Raw genomic sequence first — 24871 nt, 5'->3', positions numbered from 1 at the left:
CCTTTCCAGTGGCAGGAGAGGCTAAGTTATAACAATAATTACATAAACCATACAGCACATCACCTCTGTACAACCAAAGGAGGTAAACAGTTTTGCTACTCATCTTGATTATAACTCAATACTCAGATTTAATGAGAGAATGAAAACACAGCTGCACTTTTACATTTATATAATATACTTAGATATACACACAGTTAAAATAAAATTTAAGGTTATTTAGTGAAATGTAGTTTAAATTATAATCCCTTCTAAGGGCTTACTTACTAAAGCAGCAGCAGAACGAATACTATATAGTATTTCTTCTAAAGACAATTATAAAAACAAAACCTTAAGGGCAGTGACCCAAGGAAGTTTTGGAATTAGGAACACACAGGTACCTGTGCACTGGATGTGATGTCTTCACGCTGCTGGTCAGTCATTGTTGCCAAGGTATCAAAGGGATCCTTCTCACAAGGATCCAGAAGTCCAGGACTACCTACGGAAATCACCACAGTGAGAAAAAAACCATTAGCTTTTTGTAAAAGAAAGAGGAGTTCTTACTCAATTATCAAATACATAAATATTAAAAACAAAGTAAAACTTACCTTTAAGAATGATCCCTGAAGAAATGCACTCAAAAACTCTTCTCAGTGCATCTCCAGGGCTCTGAGGACTAGAAGCACTACTGATTGCTTTCTCTACTAGTAACTCCATAGCCTGAAAATAAATACATAAAAAATGTATTACAGACCTAAGGAATTTACTGATCTGCAAACACCAGAATGACAAGCTACTTAATGAAAATTAAAAACTTTAAAGACTTAAAGTTATGCAGAAATGATAAAAACATAAAATAAAAATTACAGTAATATAAAAACAATCAAAATAAGTAATGAAAACAAAACTTGTAAGGCAATATAGAATTTACATTTAAAAATGTTATAAATCATTCTTAAGAAAAATGTAAAATAGATTAATAGGTTTTTTATTATTTTAATTATTATCCTTTCTTACTAAAATGATAGCCCTTAAAATTCTTTAGCTATTTAATTTAGAGCTCACATACATTCATTTTTTACACCTACAGAATGATGATACCAGGGAATTAGAGCAGGTCAATCTTTTAAGTGAAGACCTTTGTTTTTTCTTTACAATGTATATTATCTAAATTTTCATTTAATGCACAACTGTATTTCTATTATCCCTACGGAAAATACAAATTACACTTTTGCTGTAAAGTACATTTGAGAAACTAAAAATCTAAACCGATGAATAAAAGACGAAAGGAAAAATAGATTTAGAAAGCAGCCTATCCGGGAAGTTCCTTGAAGGGTCTATCAGAAAATTTGTTTTTTAGATTTTAAAAATTGAGATATAATTCCAAAAAGATTCATTCTTTTAATGTGTAGAATTCAGTTGTTTTTTTTTTTTAAATATACTTATAAAGTTGTTCAATCACAATCACTATCTAATTCCAGAATACTTTCATCACTCCCAAAAGAAACTCCATACCCATCGGTAGTCATTCTCCAGTTTCCCTTTCCTACAAACCCCTGGCAACGACTAAACCACTTTCTATTTCTATAGATTTGCTTATTTTGGATATTTCATTCATACAAATGAAACCACGTAAAACTTGCCTTGTGCCTGGCTTCCTTCACTTAGCATAATGTTTAAGGTCTGCCAGTGTTGTAGCTTTTAATAACAATTCAAAGAAATAAGATCACTATTAACAATTCAAAGAAAGTAAGTACTGGTACTATAATGAAATCTTTAAAATGAAAGAGGCTGCAAATACCATAGTGGGAATCCATTTCTAGTTGCATCTTTAAAAGCTCATAGATTTAATCATAGGTAAAAAACTAAGTCAAGTTCTTCACTCCAAGGTCATTACTCTTACCTTTTAAACAAGAAAACTTGTTTAAAGAAATCTAAAGTTTGGAAATGTAAAAGACTGCAGTCCCACCCAAACAAATTAGTAATAAATTGTAAGGGAGAGAAAGAAACTTAAAGAAACAGTGAGCATTACAGTAGTAATAAATGATAGCTGGCAGCATGAGAGATTGAAATAAAATGGAAAATAATGTTCATAATGATTAATGTAAATCACAACTAAAAAAATAAGGTGGTTTAATTTATCCAGTTTAGAAATACAGATGTTCAAGACATTTTTTAAAGGATTTTCATTGAAAAGTTTTAGTATTTTAAGAAATTAGCTTCAGTTTCCCATTTCACTCTGTGAATGTGTAATATCCTTTCCTTTCCAAACAAATCAAATATTATTTTAGGATGTTCAATAGACTGAAATCCTGAAGGATAAGGTCAATGTCAAACATTCTGAATCCTTTTGCCTAGCATAAGGGGTCAGCATATAGAAAATACTCAATAAATGTTTATGAAATGGAATATACTCTTGGAAAGAATGTAAAAATAATCCTGCTGATAAAACAAATCAAAGGTAATAAGCAAATTATTCACTGATGTTGTGCTTAAAATACAAAATTGAAGAAGTCATAAAATACGCAACTTTTCATAAATATCTCAAATTTTACTGAGTACTTTCAGGGAATGTTAAAGAGAAAAAAACAAATATTAAATAATCACCTATAATCTATATGCCAAATAGAGAATGTGGCAAGTAATTAAAAACCTTTTCAAAATCTGCTAACTGCTTAATAAGTGTGATTTATACTTGCATATAAAGGTAGAAACTAATTAAAAACCAGGAAAAAATATTTATGAAAAACAAAAAGTCAATATATTTAAACACACAATGAAACTAAGTCAACTATTGACTTCTGAAATTTACTGTGAACAATTTAAAAATATTAATTTTCTACAAAATATGGTTATTCTCCAAGCAGATGTCTACAGTTAGGAAAGCAAGAAAAGTAGAATACACATGGTTTATAAATTCTGAAATGTGTGAGTTCAAAAGTAAAAGGACAATATCAAAGATGAACAGAATCAAATTAGGGAAATGATATTTAGGCTGTAATGTAAAAGATCTTGGTGGCTAAAGTTATTTAAAAAGCTCTCCACAATAAATGATTTGAAATCAATGACTGTAATATTTGCTTTAAAAAAGCCATAAAGCCTATTTTTCCTTCTCATCTCTTATAGTATTAATAACAATAATGCTTACTAAGTGGCAGGTGTCATGTTAAGCACTTTAAATGCATGATTTCATTTAATTTTCCTAACGAGATACTATTATACCACAATTTTAACCCATTTCCCATTTAGAAAAAGGGCAATTCTCTACCAGAATTAACATGATGTGTGAGTGCTATGTTTTCTAGGATTTAACATTTTTCAGTGATTGGGAATTACTTTATTTTGTAAATGGAAATACCACTACTACAAACAGAATGCTATAAACAGAATAATGTCATTTGTTTCCAAAGATTATTAATATGCTAGAGCAATGCGAAAATAATAAAAGTGAGATATTTTGTGGCAATCTTTGGGGGTAAGGTTAGGACTGTAATCTGCAAGTTATCTTGGGGTAAATGCTGTGGCTGCCATCACTGTCAGCGAGTATTCTCAGCGTGATAAATGGATTTTACAGATAGAAGATGAAAAGATTGTGTTTAAAGGATTTGAACCCAAGTGTGTCTGATTCAAATCCTGCTTTTCTAAAACTACAACTATATTTCAATAAATAACTTTATCAATGGTGATTCAGACAAATAACATTAGGTTTCTTGGATATTAGTTTCTTGCTCTGTTAAAGGTCAAAGGCCATAAAAAAAACCACCTATGAGATTGTGGTTAACACAGGCACTTTTATTTGGTGGAAGTATAAACTGGTAAAATGTTTTTTTTAGCATACAACTGGCAAGCTCAAAGGCACCTACCAGCAATGTCGGCACTAAATTATACTTAAATAGAAGCACAAAAAATATTCAATGCAGCTGTTTATCTGTAACAAACTGCAAAAAAACTGAATATCTAACACTAGGAATTCTGGTTAAATATAACAGCAGTATTAACAGTTATCTTCTTCACTATTAAAGCTAATAACAGGACTTCTTATATACTGTTCTGAACCTTTATATACATTCACCAATTTTAATCATCACAATCACCTTTTGGAGACAGATATGACTATTATTCCCATTTTACGGAAAATGTTTTTATTAAAATAAGATTTTATGAATACCACCACAGTAAGCAACTGTATGTACAAAATCCATTTCCATATTTCAGTTGACATAGAGTAATATTGATACGTGCATGACAGACTTCCATTCCTAAATCCATTTATATTTTTGTATTATATTTATGCACAGCACCTTAATCTCATACTCAACAATTCTTAAAAACTGTCAAGCCTTGTGAAAAAAGTTTACTTACAGCTACTGGTGATTTGACAGTGCATGTGCATTTAAGTAGATGGTTTTATTAAGGGATAATCAAGGGCCTAGTTATTATTTTTAAGCTAAAATGAATAAGGTGATACGGTCTAAGTATAATTTGCTGATTTCTTCTGCAAGAAAACAGAATGTTAGTTCTTTGCCCTGAGATGTCGGTGTCCTATCATTTAAAAATTCTTCATTGGTTCTAAAGGTAACAGACAAACTCTCTTATTCCAAGCCGCTGCCACTAACATCTATAACTTCAATCTATCTAAAATATTCTTGAAAATCCAAAAAAGTATGTGAAAAAAATGTTAAACCACATATCTCAACTGCTATTTGAGCACAAAGTATAAATATGGCATTTTTCTCAGTCTCTTCTTTTGGAACTGTCCTTTTATATTTGACAGATCATTCTTTAAAAAAAAAAAGTGAGGTAAAATTCACGTAACATAAAATTAACTATTTTAAAGTGAATAATTCAGTGGCATTTAGTACATTCACTATGTTTTGCAACCATTACCACTATCTTGTTCACATTAAGCCCCTTACACATTGAACAGCTTTGCCCCATTCCATCCTTCTACAAACCTATGGCAACCATGAATCTGTAGTCTGTTTACGGATTTGTCTATTCTGGATACATCATACAAGTGAAATCATACGTGTGACCTTTTGTGTCTGGCTTCATTCACATGTTTTGGAGGTGCATCCATGTTGTGAGAGGTCATTCTTTTTTGTAAAATATTCCTCATCCTAATATACATTGCTTAGAAAATATACAATAAACACTAAAAAGTTAACTATATGTCTTTTTAAAATTACAGCAGGCATACCATTCTAAAGACTGAGATACTACACAGCAATCCTGATACCAGACCAACCTTACAATAAAACTCTACCTATATTTTCTTCATTTCACCAGTATGTATTCAGAACTAATTTGAAGGCAGAGTTCCATATGCAGTACACATAGCAGGAGTATAGAGCCTAAAAACAGACATTGTTACTTAAAGATTTATTCAAATTAACTGAATGCTAAATAAAATTGAATACCGTTCATAAGAATTTCAAATTTACTTTGTGAAAATCAAGAAGAAAAGTTACTCTCTGCTTAAAGTGATAGTAAAAAGCCAAATCTCATGATCTCTTGTCCCCCAAACATAATTATGATTAAGAAATATGTTAAAACACATACTACTGCCACCCAATAAAAGCTGTAACAGCGTCAACAAAACAGCCAGTGAAAAAACACTTCAATGAACCTTGAGTGGCTTGGCCAACTCTCCATGTAGCTCTCAACCTGGCTTTCTAGAAAACGATGGGTTTGGGGTTGGCAGCTGAGTGAAAAAAATCCAAAAAATTTCTCCAATAACCTTCCAACTCGGAGAGGTAGAACACGTCATGTTGCAGGCAGTACCAAGAAAAGAAATTTTCCTAAACGTTAAAACCCCTTATGACTACCTTCCATCTCACCAGAGAAAGGTGAAGTGACAGAATTCACCATATGAAAGACTGTGGAAGTAAAAAAAGAGCAGAAGAATCCTAATTATCCATAAATAATAAACAGACATTTGACTAATATGTAGATAAAAGAAAAAATTGGTAATAAGATCTTCCAAAAGAGTAAGAGGGGCAGGGAAAAGTAACATCAAAGATGCCTGTGAACTCTCAATTGTGTCCTAAAGTGGCTTCACATACCCAAAGCTCCCTCTTGGTTCAGGAAAATAAAAGTTGCTCCTGAAAGGAAATGGTGAATCATCTCAGAATACAAATATAGCAGATTCTGCAAAGGCGAAGGCCCCCAGAGCCCATCCTGGGTTTGAAACCTGAAGCCTAAAGGTATGCCAATGGAACTCACCCCTTAAAGAGTACCACAGCCCACTCGATCAAGAGACAGGAGAAAGCACAGCCCATGTCTGGAACGAGGCTGCATGCAGCCAAACCCTACTTCTTACCATAAACAATCCTTAAAGCAAAACTTGCAGATTAACAAAAATAATAAGTATTTTAGAACGTGTGCATAGATTCAAAGACAATTCTTATTTGGATGTCTCGGCACAAAAAGCTGATTTTTGTATTGGAATTGATGATGCCAAGCACCAACAAGATGAAAAAACAAGAACACACCAGGCATGAATCTTGTATTTGGGTGCAACATGGCATAAAAAATAGATTAAAAATCTACTTTGAATGGACTTTAAGTGATAATGATGGTTAATAGAGGTTCATCACTTATAACAAATGTACTGTTTTATTGAGAAATGTTGGTGGGGAGACTGTACGTGGTAGATGGTATACTGGAACTCTATTTTCTGCTCAATTTTGCTGTGAACCAAAAATTGCTCTAAAAAAGAAAATGTTAAAAAAATACATTCTGGAAGAATCTTAAGGGAATGAAGATATAATCTAATGTTTTGAGTTATGAGAAAATGTGACAAATACAAAAACTCAATGAAATTAAGAGCTCAAAAGTAAAGATGAAAAGATTTCGGAGTTGATAAAGAAAACTGAAATGCAAAATAACATTATTACACAACTAATAAATGAATTATAAATAGTACAGAAGATTGAGATATAGCTGACAATCAAGTTACTGACAAAGAGACAATCACAGGACACACAAAAGGAAAGAGAACTAAGATTAAAACAATCACAGAGAAGACAATAGATATGCAAGACAAAATCCAACATAAGGATAACTGGTGCCCCTGAAAGAGAGAATCACATAATTCAGACATAACAGAAGATTGTTTTTCCCTCAAACTGAAACAAAAGTCATATCTGCAGGACAAAAGAACAAAGGTTTCAATGAAATGTTGATACTGAACAACAGATTTCAAGACATAATTTGGATAAGCCACTGAAATTCAAGGATAAATAAGGAATTATTTCAGCAGCCTGTAGAAAAAGCAAGGGCAAAATAATTAGGCTGGAATTAGACTTAGTAATATTCAATGCTGGAAGATAAAGGAGTCAGAAATAGAGAAAACCTGTGACCTAACAATGTATTTCTCATTAAAATAACAGCAATTGGTAGAGATTCTCAAACATGTGATTCAAAAAACTTACACGCTTTTAGGTAAAAACTTCAATGGTAAAATGCAGTTGATCAAAAAATAAGCCCCAGTAAAAAACCTAGTGGTTTTTCAAATAAAGAGTATAAACAATCATAAGGAATGAGATTACTTAAGATAAATGTAATTATGTTTAACACTTTTAAGGCTTAAAAAAGTTTAAGTGTTTCTTCCTTTTCTAAGTGCAATCAGAATTTGAGTAAGATAAATCAAGGAACAAATTTAAATATATTAAAGAAATGAATAAAACAAATGAGAGAAGAAAATATAACAAGAAGCCCAAAAGGGAAGGAGAAAGAATAAGCGACAATTTTCTCAGCTTTTATAGATGAAAAGTTGGTATCATCTAAAATTGTTGAACAAATAGATGAATGAGAATACCACATAAAATTAGAAGGGCAACAACTAATTGTCTAAATCACAAGGAAAACATTCATAAGAGATAAGAATTATGGAAATGACAAAAGAAAACATAATGAACATGAATAGAATCATACCAAATGTAGCAAAAGGTTAGAAATTTGATATTAAAAAGTGAACAACTCATGGCATAAAGTGTTAAATGAGGAGCCCTTTATAATGGCAAAAGGTTCAGATTCACAACATAACTCAAGTGTTTACATCCAAAATATCACTGCAACAAAACAATAAAGGAGAAACTGTAAAAAATACAAGAGAAATAGAAACATAACAGAAGTAGCGGATTTTAGTTCACTTTTGTCGGTCCATGGTCAGATGAAGTAGACAAAAAACATGTAAGGAAATAACACAGAAGGTATGAACAAAATGATGGATCAAGTTGAACTAAGACGTATACCTTGTACATTATACCTTCTCAAGAACACATCTTTTAAATGCCCAATTAAAATTGTACACATTATTGGACCACAAAGAAAAAGTTCAAATTTAAAAAACTGCAAGTAGAATACATTTATTGGATTGCAATGCTATAAAAACTAGAAGTTACTTACAAAAACAAAAACCACCCTCCTTCAATCATGTGGAGTTAAAAAACTCCCTAAAAAACTACTCTTGGTTAAAGATAAGGTTAAAATAAATTTTAGACAGCATAGAAAATAAAGAAAAAAACATTACATATATAGCCAAACATCTGTGTTCAGCTTTAAAACCTCTACATAATTAAAGTGTGAGTGAATGAAACAAGTATCCAACTCAAGACATTTGTAAAAGAACAATGAAAATAAACCCAAGGAGAACAGAAATTAGAAATTAATAAATTATTAAAGTATAAAATGGTAGATCTGGAAGATAAATCCAAAGAGCTGATTCTTTGGGAAGAGAAAAATCAAATAAAACAGATAAACCACTGAACTGCCTAAAGAATATAATACTAGGAGTAATTTTTAAATGTCAAAATACTGATGTTTTGGTGTGTTGCCAACCACCAAAATACTAGTGTGCCATATGTTATGTGTTCATGATTTCAAAGATCAGCCAGCAGCTTTGCTCATCCTTCCTTGACTCTTCTATCATTACCCTGCTATGGCCTATACCCCCACAATTCCTTTCACCTGGGCATCTTTCTCTCCCACTCAGCTCTAACAGCTCTGTAATCTCAAAGGAGAGGGTGCTCTCTGAAATTGATGGCTCTCTGATAAGGAGGGGAAAAAAGGTACAGGACCTCCAGACTCCAAGAGTGGTCTAGAAGGAATGGCCCGAGAGTCCATTCTCACATGCATTGAAGGTTGGACTCACTACAAAAAAAAAAGAAAGAAAAAAAAAAAAAGCCTTACGAGCACCTGGAAGGGAGTGAAGTTGAAGGAAGCAGGAAGTAGAATGATGATGTACAATGCTTATATTTTTATAAATTTTTAAAACTTGAAGTTATGATGCTTATATAATTTTATATTTAAAATTCATTAAGAATTTAGTGAATTATGATCTCAAATAAATACTGAAACACTCATTTGTTATTTTGTTCCTATATGGCAGCCATTATTACTGGCTAGTCTAATCAAACCAGGAAAATTAAAAGCAAAAAAAGTAAAAAAGATTCTATAAGGTGTAGGAATGAAAACTTCCAAATTGTTTTAATAGTTTGTACATTATTGGTTTAAAATCTGACAAAGAGAACAAATATAAAACTACAAAAAATTATGTCACTGCAAAATTCCTAAATAGACTATTAGCAAACAGAACCTAACAGTTTATTAAGATTATTCTCATATACTGTATGAGACTCACCCATGGAATGCAAAGGCAGAGCAGTGTAAGAAAATCTGTATAATACACAATATTAACATATTAAAGGGAGAAACTACACAATGATGTTAATAAACCTTGAAAAATTATCTGATGAAGTTCAATTTCCATTCCTGATTAAAAATTACTTAGTAAACTAGGAAAAGATTGATACTTCTAACATGACAAAGAAGTAAATAGCTCAAATAAAAGACTATATAACATGCTTACTACACTTTATACAGTAGCAGCATTTTCAACACCATTACAAACATAACATGCAAAGGGAAAGTATTATTTCTTTTATTCCATATTTACTGTAGAAGTATCAATTAAATAAGAATAAGGAAATAAAGAAAAATAGTGGCAAGGCAAAATACCACTTGTAAGTATGATTTTCATACTAGAAAATCCAAGAGAATCACTTGAAAGAAATTATTACAAATAAAACAGTCAAGTGGTGGGTTACAAAATTAATTTCCAAAGCTAATAGCTTTTATATACATGATAACCAGAAAATAGAATGTGTGAGAAAAAAAATTCTAAAAGATAAAATACCTGGGTACAAAAAACCCCAAACATTTAACATGCATAGAACCTATTCAAATCTAAATAGGTGTAAAAATGGAATTTCAGTAATTTAAGTAGAATATCTCCTAATATAGGCTAAGAGAAGTTAGTATTATAAAATAACAATATTTTCCAAATTAATCTATTAATTCAATGCAGTACTATTCTAACTTAGAAAACGTGAAGAGAAAAAACTATGGAGAAACTGAACAAAATGGTAGTCAAGTTCATTTGGGAAAAAAAAAACCGTGAGAAAAGCCAAAAAAATTCTGTGCAGAATGGTGTTTATAATGGAGGACAAAGAACAGAGAGGTAGAAATGTGATGAAGAGGACATCAGAACTTTAAAAACAACTATGAAGCTTCAATAATTAAGAGTTTAACAGGTGAAAAGAAAATGGGCTGAGGAATTAAAGACAACCGCATAAATAGGCCCACAGAAAAGAAACCAAAAATGTCTCCAGACATTGCCAAATTTCCCTTAGAGGGCAAAACAGCCCCTGGTTGAGACCACTGGCTTATGATAATGAAATTTCAAACTGAGGGTTGGGAGGACAGTCATTATTAATTGTTAAATGGTATTAGAATAATTGACGATTGATCCATCTTTAATCCATTTATAATTATAAAATCAACTTAAGTTTACAGCAATGAATGTACGTATATTTTATCCTGATAAAAGCCAAATATTATCGATCTCGATCCTCATCATCCCTTCCTCTCATTCCTCAGAGACAATCACTAATTCTAACTTGAAAGATATCCTTCTAAGAGCTTTTGTTAGTTATTATAAAATATATACATGTGCAGAAGATTCAAGATTGCATAGAATGTAGAGGTCATACACCCGTCCTCTAGTGGCCGCACCAGAATTATAACAAAACTACAGAGCAACTAGCAGGCAGAGTCCCCGGAGGTCTGGCTGAACAGAAACCCTACAACTACATCACCTCAAATTTGAGGCCACCTCAAATGGTAGGAGGGGTGGAGATGCAGAATGGCCTGTGCCCATGATCGTGTATGCCGATGGAGAGTTGGGAGGGCTATCTTGGCTGCAGAGCCATCTCTCCCACCTGAGGAGCCAGGGGTCCTGGCCACACACTAGGCCTGGCCCAGGGTTCCAGTGCTAGGAGGAGAATTCCCCACCCTCCAGTTGTGAAAACAGTGGAGACTTCAGTTGAGTGAGACAGAGAGCTACAGGTAGCAGAGACCTTCCTTGTAAAGGGCCTGCGCCTGGCTTTACTCGCTGATGAACTTGCTCGCTCTGAGCTCGAGCTGGGGAAGCGGCTTGACAGGTGCCAGGGACATATGAGGAGGCACCAAGCTGTTAGGCTTTAGGGCAAGGGCTAGAGGGGTGGCTGGCTCTGAGACAGGTGCAGGCAGAAGCCATTGTTCCTCTGTTGAGCCCTCCCCACTCCCAGGCTGCACATGTAGGTGCCATCAACCTGGATAAGAGAGGTCACTCCGCCCAGGGGATTCCCTGAGACTCCACCTCTCCCAACTTGTGGGCCCACCCAAGTGGCTTCCAGTGATTTATTCATACAAACAGGCTGTCTTGGCTCCTGCTGTGAACTTTCATAAAATTTCTCGAAGGCTGACGAAACCCCAAGAAACAGCGTCTGGCCTCAGCATGCCCTGTACCTCTTGCTGAGCAGCCCCAATCCCCACATCAGTGGCAGCCGGCCTTGGTTTCTGACTTGGCCCCTCAAGGCACCTGTAAGCCCAACACAGGTGACAGCCATATGCTTGGTGACTCTTACCAGGTGGCCCCAGAGGTGCACAAGCTGCACTGAACTTGGCCTGCAGCTGGACCCCTCCCAGGTTTATGCCCCACAGTACACCTACTACATAAAGCCACTCTAGGACCAGGAGACTTACATACCCACCTAATTAACAGAAATAGACACAGAGAGGCAGCCAAAATGGGGAGACCAAGAAGCATATCTCACATGAAAGAACAGAACAAAGGTCCAGAAAAAGAACTTCACCAGAATGCAGACAAGCAATATACCAGATGTTGAGTTCAAAACACTGGTTACAAAGATGTTCAAGAAACTTAGGGAACAGCATATGAACTCAGTGAGAACTTTAACAAAGAGATAAAAAGCAAAAATGGAGATAGAAAACATAATAGGAAGCCAGTAGGAAATGAGAAATACAATATCTGAGATGAAGAGTACATTAGAGGGAATCAGAGTAGATGAAACGAAGGGCTGAATCAGCAACACAGAAGATGGGGTAGCAGAAGACATCCAATGAGAACAGCAACAAGAAAAAGAATCCAAAAAAAAGAAGATAGTTTAAGATGCCTCTGGGATGTCAAGCATAACAACATTCACACCACAGGGGTACCAGAAGGAAGAGAGAGAGAGAGCGAGCAAGGAACTGAAAATCTATTTGAAGAAATAATGACAAAAATCTTCCCTAACCTGGTGAGAGAAATAGATATACAACCCCAGGAAGTTTGGAGAATTCCAAACAAGATGAACCCAAAGAGGCTCACACCAAGACACATCATAATTAAAATTCCAAAGATTAAATTCAAAGAGAGAATCTTAAAAGCAGCAAGAGAAAAGCAATACATTACATACAAGGGAACACTGATAAGACTGTCAGCTGATTTCTCAACAGAAACCGTACAAGCCAGAGGGCTTGGCACAAAATATTCAAAGTGATGAAAACTTAGGACCTACAACCAAGATTACTTTACCTAACAAAGCTATAATTTAGAATTGAAAGGAAAAAAAGAGCTTCACAGACAATAAAAAGCTAAAGGAGTTCATCATCACCAAGCCAGTATTACGGGAAATGTTGGAGGGACTTAAAAAGACAAAAAAAATGTATCAAAAGTCTAAACAAAGAATGAAAACAACTACCTATCAACAAGTACTTCAAATGTAAAAGAATTAAATGCTCCAATCAAAAGACAGGGTGGCTAAATGAATGAGAAAATGACCCTTACATATGCTGCCTGTAAGAGGTTCATTTCAGTTTAAAAGAAACACAAAGATTTAAAAGTAATGGGATGAAAAACGATATTTCATGATGGACTTAGAGGGCAGTGTGCTGCATTGAGTAAGTTAGAAGAAGATAAATGTCATATAATTGATTGCATGTCTATGTGGAATCTAGAGAAAAGACAAACAAAAAGGCAAATTCAGAGAACATTTGGAGGGTTACCAGATAGGAAGGGGGTTGAGGAGTTGGTGAAAAATGGAGAAGAGATTAAAAAGTACAAATGGATAGTTATAAAATAGTCACGGAAATAGCAAGTATAGCATAAGGAATATAGCCAATAACATAGTAATAACTATATATGGCATTAAAGGAGCACTAGATTTTTTGGGGTGATCACTTTATGAGTTAAATATAGGTGTCTAATCACTATACTGTACACCTGAAACTAATATTGTATGTACTGTATGCCAACAAATGAAAAATAAAATTAAAAAATATGCACCTGTAGAAAATAATTTGATAGGAAAAAAAACTCTAGAAGCATGTAACTGGTTTAACTTAAAATATAAGAGGATTTTGTAAGTAGAATACAAAATCCATAAGTCATAAAAGACTGAGTTAGATTTGTAAAAATTAAAAACTTTAAATAGGAAAAATCTTAAGTTGAAAAACAAAAATTTTTTTTCCCATACAAAGGCTAATTTCTTATACAAAAAAATAAATTATTAAGAAAATGATTAACAAAAGAACAATTAAAAGAAAATTACAAATGGCAGCGATTGCTCAAATAAATGTAAATTAAGACACCATTTTTTACTTATATTGTTAAAAAGTGTGATGATACACCACAGTTAGTGAGGGTGTGAAGGGAAGGATCATTCCAATAGTTTTTGGAAATTTTAAATGACTCGATGTTTTGGTAAACTGGCACATGTTCTCTGACCTTGGAATTCCAGCCCCAGTAATTTATCACGTGTATTAATACTCAGTGTATTAATACTCATGAAAGTTTGACAATATGAATACATAATAGCAAAACACTGCAAACGACCCAAATGTCCAGGAAATACAGGTACTAAATAAAATATGGCATGTTCATACAAAGGGAATACCATATAGTCAATGCAGATAAGGTAGATCTGACTGCCCTTCTCAAAGAGTTCCAAAATGCATTTGTTAAGATGCAAATAATGTAAAAACCACGATCATTTCAATGTTTTTTTTTTAAAAAAAAAAAAGAAAAAGAAAAAAAAAGACAGACTTAAGGTAACCCTAGCTATTCAACTCTCACTAACCCAACCCAACTCTGGAATCAGGAGGTTCAATTATAATTCTAAATGACTCTCTCCTCTCTCTGAATTTGTTCTATTCAGGAATCAAAAAGGTTCAAACATCAAAGAGATACTTGTACATGCATAAAAACAGAAATGTATATTATATGTCATCGATGTATGTTATTTTTTCCTAGAAGAAATCACAAAAAAACCTGGTAAGATATAATTCGCCTTTAAATGACAAGAAGGCTTTCACTTCTTTTGTTTCTGTATTATTTGAATTTCCTACCTTTATGCATTATTTTTGAATAACTATTTCTGAATTTTTTAAATTCCTAGTCTTATCCACTTTTAAAAAAATGTCAACAGAATCCTGCAAAGGGAGACTAACAGCTAGCTCATTTTTAAGTCTTTGTACCTCTATGTATGTAAAAGTCAATTAATAATGGCTGTTAATTAAAAAATTACACACTGAGAAAAAAACAAAGTAAAACAAAACAAAAAAACCCATCACGTGCAATTATTCAAATAGTAAATTCTCAAAAAATTAAAAACTCTAAGACCATCCCTCCCAAGATTTCTTACTAGAAGAGGAAAGAAACTGTACTTAGGTAATGAAAATAAAGTTGTTAAGTATTTAATAGGTATTAGATGAGACTAAAAAAACCACAGAAATATTTCCTAAATGTTTATTTTTCACACCGTATAGTTATATACTACTTACCCAGCTTGGAAAATCAGACCAAGTTGGAACTCGCTGACATAGGTCTCGGAGAATACGTATGATAATCACACAGGACTGCAGACCATTAGCTCTAGCCTTGAGAGCAACACAAAAACCAACTGAATTAATCTTAGAAATATTAAAAATATCCCTTGATGAAAAGAAGTTAAAATACCACTGTTCAATGGAAGCTCAGATAAAAACAGAACAAAAATAACCACACTTAAAATTGGATTCAATGAGCTGCCATTTCCAGCAATATTTTACGCCAGGGTTAGTATTTAAAAGCTGGTATTTTAGGTCAAAGTAAACAGATTATACAAGAATAATATTTCTTGATCCCCTGTGGACCTTGACCTGTGTTCATTTAAATCAGTAAATTAAAAAAAAAAAATCTGCCTACATTAGAAATAAAAGAAAAAGTAAAGAGCTAAAAAGTTTGTCTAGGGACTGAAAGGTTAAGGAAATCTGTTTGGTTTCCCTTCTGTGCCTTTGCATGACTGCAAAGTCACTAAACCAAACAGCTGCTTCCTCACCTTTCACTCCCTACACTTATAAACTTAGAGAAAGAGGGGGGAAAATCTTAAAACTATACACAAAGCTTTAAACACATATTCCATTATTTAAAGCAAAGTTAATCTGCAGCCTTATGGAACAAAATATAGATACACAAACATGTGATGTTCCTGAACAAGTCAACTTTAAATATAGCCACTAAAAATAAAAATAAAAAAAACCCAAACTACAAAACACCCCCCAAACCTAAGTTTATTGTCAAATTAATAGTAACTGCAATATGCAGATCTTCAAACTCAGCTTTCTATGTTAACATATTTTCTGAAATTTAATTTAAAATAGTGTTGCTTGGGCAATCTTTTGCAATGTTTAAACACAGTTAAACATGTTGTACTGAACTACTCTCTCTCATAAGGCTACAATAAAAAAGTAAAATGATGTTCCGAACCTGGAACCACTTAGCGTGGCGTAGAGCAGCCAGAGCGTCAAGGCATTTTTGCCTGTCCAAGACGTCCGGTGGGTCTTTCACCATACCCGAGGTTACATCTAAAATGGATTGAATTGGCAAAATGCAGTGAGGAATGGGTGTTTGACCAGGTGAGCAAGACACTTCCTTAAAGTAGCATCAGTGTCACGCGAGCCATTTGAGAGTATCTGCACTTTTATGCATCCAGGGAATTATTATAAACAAATTTACATAATTCAATATGACAACCAAAAGAATTAAACTCAATTTAGGAATATGATAATTTTTGCAAATCTAAACCCTACCCACCAAAATAAAATCAAAAGGAAGGATTACTGGACACAGCGCACCAGCACAAAGATAACAAGACAAGAGGGAACACAAAAATCCACCATAATAAATGAGAATGTACAATAAACTATTGAGTTTGTTCAGTATTCTAAATGGTCATAGGTTATTCTGGGGCTAATATAGCAAAGAGTCATAAATATAAAATGATAATAGAGTAATAATCACAAAAACAAAAACAAAAAAACAAAAACAAAGAGCCAAAATTGGCATTTCTAAGAGTTTAATACTTTCTCTTCCATAAGTGGATTTTAGCTGTAGGGGAATATGAAATGTCCTTTATAATTCTGAGTTCCTATAAAGTGTTCCAAAGAATAACAGGAGAGAAACAGTGGGTAATGTACAAAAGGGCAGTTAGGAACTAGCATGGTTAAACAGAACAAGTATAGAAATAGAAGAGATGCAGTAAGCAGAATGCTTTGATAACTAATTTTAATTACATTATTATATTAAAACATAAATGAGCTAAATAAAACTTGACAAGAAAATCCAAACCTGAACCAGGACAAGAGGTCAACAAGAGGTTCATAAAAGTACTTGAAGGGCCAGCTTTATATTCCTCTAAACATATCTATAAAATGTATATAAATATAAAAGCAAATTTGCTCATCAACTATTCACAAGTAAATAGTGATTAAGTCGATCTAATTCACAACTCTTGATGATTTTAACAGTATATTTTCTGACTACAGGGAAATTACATACCGGGCAACTAATCTATTGAATTAAATGGTCTACTGCCTAAAGAGCATCAAAATTATGGGGGCATTTAGAATAAAATTTAATAAACCCCTGAGGGCACCAAATCAATGAGGAAGAACGAAGAAATGTATATGATAAAGGTAAAAGTTAAAGATGATTTTACTTTAAGAGTACTATATATTTTATATCAGCGTTCAGAAATCTTAAGGGATCCTTGACATTATTTTCAGTAGATAACATCTAAAAAAGCATATTTTAAAGTAATAAAGAATTTCATCCTGTCTGGGCTTTCTTTTGTTAGTTCTTACTCCTCAAATATTCAGATGGCATAGATTTTTCAGAAGACATATTGGAAGAAAGATTTACAGATAATCAAAGTTAGCACTATGTGGTTTTCTGAGAATGAACACTAAGAGGAATCTGGGTACTAAGAAACTACTGAGACAAAAATATTAGTAATTTTTAAAAATAATCTCAAAACCTGTACGACCAACTACTAAATCCAGAAATATAGTGAACATAAGAAATGGGCTATTCTGAGATAAGAAAAAGGAACATAAGAAAGCACAGTTAATTAACTAAGGAAGTCAAAAAGAAAGGGGTGGGGGGAAACACTCCTCAAAGCAGGGTTAAGAACATGCTCAAGGACCCTCTTTCTGAGTCCCTATTTATTTACTTTTTTGCTAAAGCTAGAATGCAAATAGGTGACAATGTGCAATCTCTTTCAAAAGTTTCTGAATTTCTAATGTTAATTCAGAATGCTGTAATTTCCACCAAAATGTAAGAAAAAAAGCTTTTTGCACACAAACTTCATAACTTTGGACATTTCAATAATACAACTTCAAAGATGCCAAGACACCTATTGCAATTTAAAAACAAATTAAGAGTTATACATAAAAAATTGTTAAATTTAGAGTGTGGATTTTTGCACCCATTTTGTATTTCAAGTGGATTAACCCCTTAGACATATTGTACTAAAATCACACTTGTTGCCTAATACCCAGTTAAAACAAAACAAAAATCAGTTAATTTATTAAAAAAATAAAAGCAAATTCTTACCCTACGTGAATGTATTTCATAAATTTAAGGGGTTAATCACCAGTTAGAAGACATGCTGTGTCCACACTATTTTATGATTAAAAGTTAATGGGAATATATTAATTTAAATTAACATGGTTATGTAAAATATATAATCCACCCGACCATTTAAAAACTAGTGTGAACACTGCTCAATTCTAGAAGAGACAAAGACAGAACAAACAGAACGGTCACACAAAGGACGATAAATGCCAGGCTCTGCATCCAAAATCCCTTCTTAATCAAATGGCAGGTGTGACACTGAGCTTTTGAAAACCTTGGTCAAAAATCCTTCCGATGTCTTGGCAGCAACCCCTGACAGGAATCAATCCCCTCTGCTAGAAGGCTTTGGACCGGGCCTGATAAGCTACAGGTGGAAAAAAACACACACAATACTTGACTTGCTGCAGAAAACACTCTGTAGCAAGGGTTAGAGCATTTTGAACATTTCAAGCTTCAAGTCAATTAAAATGTTTACTTAATATTTAACTGTCAAACACAGTACCATAAAATAGATCTGTCATGCGTTTAACAGTTATTTGGGCAATTTAATCACTTCCTTTAAATCATTTTGATATTAAATAGGACCATTACGCATTGAAGAGGCTACTACGCTATGCGCAAGTCTTGCAATTTACAATTGCTCTTCCGGCAAAGCCTTCCTTACCCCCTGTACTAACTCCCCAAAGCAAGCTATAGGCTTTAAATGATTTTAAGACACAGAGCACTGGGAGCTGCAGTGAGAAAGAATACATACCGTTATTCTGCAGCAAGAAAGAAGCAATCTTCATAATGAAGCTACAGACATGGTTTACTGCAGTTATCTGCAGCAAGGAACTATCAATGTTTCTACACTTTTTGCACACCTAACTTTTCAGCTCAGTGTCTTGAAGTAAAATCTTCCAATTTTGGACTGATCATTTTTCTCACCATAATATTTATGAAATTCAGAACAATAATTCTAAATCAAGTCTGGGTCAGACAAAAATATAATTTTGTTTCCTTTAGAAGGGATAGGTTATCAAATACTCTACTACAAATATGATAACAATTAACTAGACTTTTGCAACATAATAAAATGACTTGATCCTGCATAAATTAAACTAAGCCTAAATACAAATGGATAAAATATGCTCAGAAATAGTTAAATGCTTATACAGATATATTTCATCCTAAGTACAGCAACTATAATATATATTAGAAGACTTCTTTTTCAAATCCTAAGATCAATCAATATGCTGCATATGAATTGACCGCATTGACTCAGGAACTGTTTTTCCAGTAATATCCACTACTAGACCTTAAGTGGAAACTTATGTTCATATAAAAGATCCTTTACAAATATCTCATTTATTTTTAAGATGCAAAGCTTATACAACATACAAGTCCTGATATGATGTATATATAAAGTATGCAAAATTAGACATGTCTCCCAATGACCACATTTGTGAATAAAATATTCTTTTCCTGGGTTTTAGAAAGCCCAATGCCTTAAAAAATTGCTCTCCTATATGAGAAAACAAATTTAAAGTGACAGAAATTGAGAGCCTATTGTAGCTATTTTAGACAAATTTTAATATTCAATATATAGAATTCTTCTTTACATCTATCACAAAGAAATATTAGTGTAGATTATAACTCCATAATCAACAAGTTATGTACGAAAACAACATGAAAGGAAACAAAGTAAATTTTATCTGACCCATAAAACAACAGAACCAACATTCGGCAGACACTGACCATGCTTTTTGGCTTAAAAGCTTTTGAAGCTTTGAAAATGTTACAGAATAGTCCCTAAAGCAACATTGCTGGCACCAGCAGGATTTCATAATCTACAATTGTAAAATAAGTTTAAAAACCCTGAGCTATACTATAACTCACAACTATACCTACACCATATATTTTTCAATATCTCTAGTACAATATTGGGTTCAAAAGCCCAAATCTACGTGCATTAATTAGGATGCTCTGCATTTATAAAAGCGCTCCAGACCAAAGAGCAACCTCAGAGAACTAGAAATATTTACTACAGGTCAAGCCAAATCCATGCATGATTATATATATAACAATGCTTCTTAAAAGTAACATGAGTATTTAACCAATTTTTTTTCTGAAACTCTCATCTTTTTATAAGACAAGAACTTCTTAACAGAAGTTAAATTTGTGGCCACTTACTAGCAACATTTAATTTTTTTCATGCGTTAATTATGCCAGTAAGAATTATTTTGACTTTTTTTCCAGAAATCTGAGGTTAGCAAGAAAAGAAAAAAAAAATCAAGAAAATCAATAATACCATGAGTGTTTTATATAAAGATACATTACTAAAAAGAGCATTTACTTTCTGGGAAATGATCTAAAGCAAAACTGTTTGCTACATAAGTCAAGTCTACCAAATTCATTTGTAATGCCAGCATGTTGCCTTCTAGGGCTTAATGCCATCTTAAAGAGAAGATAAGTGGGGGGGAAAAAAAAAGTTAATAGAAAGGTAGAATGTTTAATGGCTTTCCAACCTCCTTCCCTCATGTTCTCTTCTCGAATAATTGGAGATGTCAGGGTGATAGTGACTTGCATTTTGGGTTCCACACATGAATTCAAAATTATTGCCGCTTCAGACACAGCACACTTTATGTCATACTTCTCGGGACTTATAACCTACATAAGGAAGAGCACAAGAAATTTAGTTGGACCTTTTACATTATCAGACAAGGCAGTTTCATTATGGCTCTTTAATTTTTCTCACTAATCATTTTACAAGGACTATCCAGAGAAGCCTTGCAATAAATGCAAATATCATTAAACTCTTGCTCCACTTTCCTTTCAGAATTCTTTGAACTCCCCTAAACCCGTTTCTAGAAAATGGGGAGAGTAATTCTATCTAATCTATAGGACTGCTGGAGGATGAAGTGAATTAATTATAAAAAGCAATTAGAACAGTATCTATAGTACATAGTAAACACTATATAAATGTTAACTATGACGATGATGATGAAAATTAATTCTATTTCTCTTGCTTAGCCATTTGTATAGTTAAATATGACTGATTTAGAAAAAATATTCTGCTTTTAGCTTAATTACCTGTTAACTACTTAGTTAAGATATAATATTTCCTGCCTCGTAGTTTTACTAAGCACCACAATTAGGATCAAGGTGTTTCTTATAATTCTTTCAAGGTTCTCAAACTTCTCCCTCCTCATTGCCCTAGTTGTTTCAAAGGGGTAAGAAGTAGACACACAATGCCAATTCTGCTGGCTTCTAATACTTAAAAAGACTCATCCACAGCAAGAAAATTATTTGGAACAATGGTAACATAAAGCAAACAACAGTAAGTGCCACAGTTGTCAGAGCTTAAGTTCAATAATGTGCTTATCCCTTTTGTTATTCGTTGGTGTGCTGTGGTCAGGTACTATTCTGATTCATTACTACAGAATACACACTACCAATGACATGTCAATCCTTGGATTTAGAATGCCTAATTAAACTGCAAGAGATTTTTATTTTAAACCTCAGTCTAAGTTTCTGACAAGCTAATTTGTAGAAGCTTTTAAAATTCAAATTTAAGAAAAACTGCTTTTGTAGGACCAAAAGCAGATATTTTATTAATTGTGCCTTGTCATGATTTGCTAACTGGAAACTGGAGAAGCAATTCCTATTGTTATAAGATATAGAAAACTGAAAATAATCAGAATAACCCCAGGGAAATTTGAACCAGAAAGACTGTATTTTAGTAAGCATACTTTATTAAAAACATGTATTCAAGAAAATAGACAAAAGGTTCGTGAATTTAAAAAATTTAAGCTTGTTTTTTTTTTTAAAAAATCACTTTCTGTTCTGAACAAACTGCCTTCTTGCTGATGATTCAAATCTTGTAAAAGGACAGGAAGAGGACATGCAATTTTACATTTTAATTAGCAAGACGACTTCATGCCAAATACAAGCACTATAAAACCTAAAAAGACAAAGCAGAAAATAGCTCTAGCAATTTGCACAATCAAGAAAAAACTCAATAAGCAAAGTCAAGCCAAAAATTTAAAGGCTGGCTTAGGTTTAAGATGAAGTGCAGTTAGTCCTGCCAAAAACTTTGAACCAGACAAGGGGTAAAATGAACATTTCCATAATACTTACAGCAAGTTGTTTGGGTAGATTTTCTGCAATACGGCTTAATAATGTCTTGGAAGGTTTCTCTGAGCACAGCAAAACAAGGTTGACATTTCTATCTCCTCGGAGCAGTAATCCTTTTGCCAATACTCCCACTCGCAAAACTCCTTTTAAAGCTCTGAAGTAAAATCAAATCAAATTATGACATTTCTCTTCTTAACCAGAACCACGATAATTCTAAACACAATAGCAAATTAAATAACTCTTATATTACTAAATTTTTCATCAATTACAGTATAAAACATTCAAAATTTTACAATTATCCTTCCTTTGTATAAGAAATGTAGATAAATAAATTAAGAGCTAAGTTCTCATAGGGACAAGTAAAAAGCAAAAAAACATTGTCACATATTACAAATCAGAATCAGTGCCATTCCTAACACAAAAAATTTTCCAAATAAAAGGATCAAGAAAAGTGATAGAGTACAATAAAAAACTTATGAAAGATACTACGACAGCCTGGGCTTCATGGTCAATGCATTAAGGAAAAAGAAGTCACTGCAATGAACACTGAACATGGGATAGATGCAACAAAAATAAAAACTGAATAGTAACTGAATGCAATTAGAAGACTGCAAAGGCACCTTTGAAAACAGACAAAATAGTTTAATATAAATTTGAATACATTATATATTGAACACAAGCATGATAAGACTCACACAAGAGGGTTTTCAGTCTTTATAACTTTTACTGCAAGTTTAAGAAGTTCAGGTAAGGAAAAGCAAAAATGTATTATGTATATAACTGAAAACACACCTGTCTTTACCTCCCTCTTTCTTATCATCTCCCTCTTTGCTCTTGCTCTTCTCATGTTCAGACAAACTATCTGAAACAAGTTTTAAAGCACGTTCAGTGATGGAAACGATTTTCTGAACTGCCTGTAATTCCTCTTCAGTTGGATAAATGGTTGCATGTTTTGTCATCACATAACGGTCATCTGATGAGTCAGGACGACGTAAGGGCTAGGAAAAAAAAATGTTACTTCATTTTAAAAAGTTCCCTGAGCAAAAGAGTATACTATTATTTCTTAAATAAACGTATTTTTGTCCTATCTTTTGAATAACAAAGTTAATTATGCAAAACTGTCTTCTCCTTTGTTCTGTTTCAATAAAAAGAAAAATGCAAACTGTGGAAAGTTACACTACTACCAAGGGTTAGTATGTGTTTATACGTACATTTTGCCTCAAAACAAGTAAAATATGCATAATCAAGTTATTAAAATACTTTTTCAAACTCTAATAACCAGTGATTCTGAAACTTTTTTGCTTTTTAATAAAATGTTTTATAGATGCTTGTTCTGTGTAAAGACAAGAGAAACAGAATAGGTTAAAAAAGAGAATTTGCTGTTTTCTAAGTGCTCTCTAAAAAACCAAATTTCTTGTTATCCGCAGTCTAAACTTCTATGAAATGTTCCTCACACCCCAAAGGTGTCTCTTCTTTTACCCAGCTTCTACAGAACACAAACTCTAAGATGCAGACCTTTTCTACAGTTTTCCTAATATATCAACTGAACGATTTACTCATTACCCCTTATCGTAGTAGTAGGTTTTAGTCAGAATCTGAAGAAGGAAAAGATACGAAACCACTAGTAATAGAAATATAAGAAGCTCTACTCCCACTGAACTTATATTTAAACGTAAGAAAGATTCATGGAAACTCTATGAAGTCCTTATACATAAAGACAAGAGATAAAACACCTGTGATAATAGAAGAAAAAATTCTAATTCAAATTAAAGTTACACTGAGATTGTGAGATTACTAAATCTTAGTCATCCAAACTGTTATCTTCTAACACTTAACCAGTCTTACACTTTTGCCCCATTATAAACAAAGTGAACACTCACTGCAGGTCCCTGTGGCTGAGGAGGCATGCCTGGTCGGACTCCCAGAAGGCCTAATGGACCTGGGGGACCATGAGGATAGCCACCATCAGGCATTCGGCGGCGATCATCCCAATGATGTTGTTCTTCCTCCATTCTTCTCCAGTACATGTCCTCTTCATAACGTCTGAAACACAAAGAATGACATTACAAGCCTGTAAGAAAAATACAGTCCAAGAACTTATGTCAATAACAACACAAAAAACATTGTTTAAAAAAGCCTCGATTCAGCCTAATACCTTTTTTACCTCCTACTACATCTGATTTCCTTTATTGCTTTCATCCTCCTTTATTGCTTTCATCCAGAAGTAAATGAAAGTGAATACAAGTAAAAAGAGAAAGTGAGAATACAAGGAGAAAGCAACCCAAAATTTCAGTTTGAGGTCTAAGTTGAAAGAACAAGCATCCAAAACTTAAGTTCCTTCCAACCTCTCCCTCTTTAAGGGAGAGATTAACTTAAATGTCTACCTAAAGTGGCCAGACTGATGATATGTGTGAGTGAAATACCCAAAGCACATGAATTTAGAAATTCATGTCTCCAAAGAAATGTGCTTTTTCTCTTTAAAGAAAACCTATTACAACT

The 24871-nt window shown here is 33.2% G+C and overlaps 1 protein-coding gene across 2 annotated transcripts in view; it reads right to left on the bottom strand.

Moving 5' to 3' along the window:
* The window catches only part of ZFR (zinc finger RNA binding protein), a 67768-nt gene that overhangs the window by 3823 nt on the left and 39074 nt on the right, over positions 1–24871 (bottom strand). Inside the window, exons 12-19 of one of the 2 annotated variants that reach the window (XM_016138278.2) lie at positions 24253–24415; positions 23165–23370; positions 22376–22526; positions 20764–20905; positions 16109–16206; positions 15145–15240; positions 585–696; positions 378–475 (exon numbers count right to left, since the gene is read on the bottom strand). In XM_016138278.2, the coding sequence (XP_015993764.1) occupies positions 378–475; positions 585–696; positions 15145–15240; positions 16109–16206; positions 20764–20905; positions 22376–22526; positions 23165–23370; positions 24253–24415 (1066 nt within the window). The remainder of the gene's footprint in view (positions 1–377; positions 476–584; positions 697–15144; positions 15241–16108; positions 16207–20763; positions 20906–22375; positions 22527–23164; positions 23371–24252; positions 24416–24871) is intronic. The other variant, XR_004952366.1, reaches the window with a different exon arrangement.

This window comes from Rousettus aegyptiacus, unplaced genomic scaffold, assembly GCF_014176215.1.
Source record: "Rousettus aegyptiacus isolate mRouAeg1 unplaced genomic scaffold, mRouAeg1.p scaffold_m13_p_8, whole genome shotgun sequence".
NCBI classification, from domain to species: Eukaryota; Metazoa; Chordata; class Mammalia; order Chiroptera; family Pteropodidae; genus Rousettus; species Rousettus aegyptiacus.
Note: the sequence above shows the minus strand (reverse complement) of the source record. Positions and strands in the feature narration are given on the sequence as shown.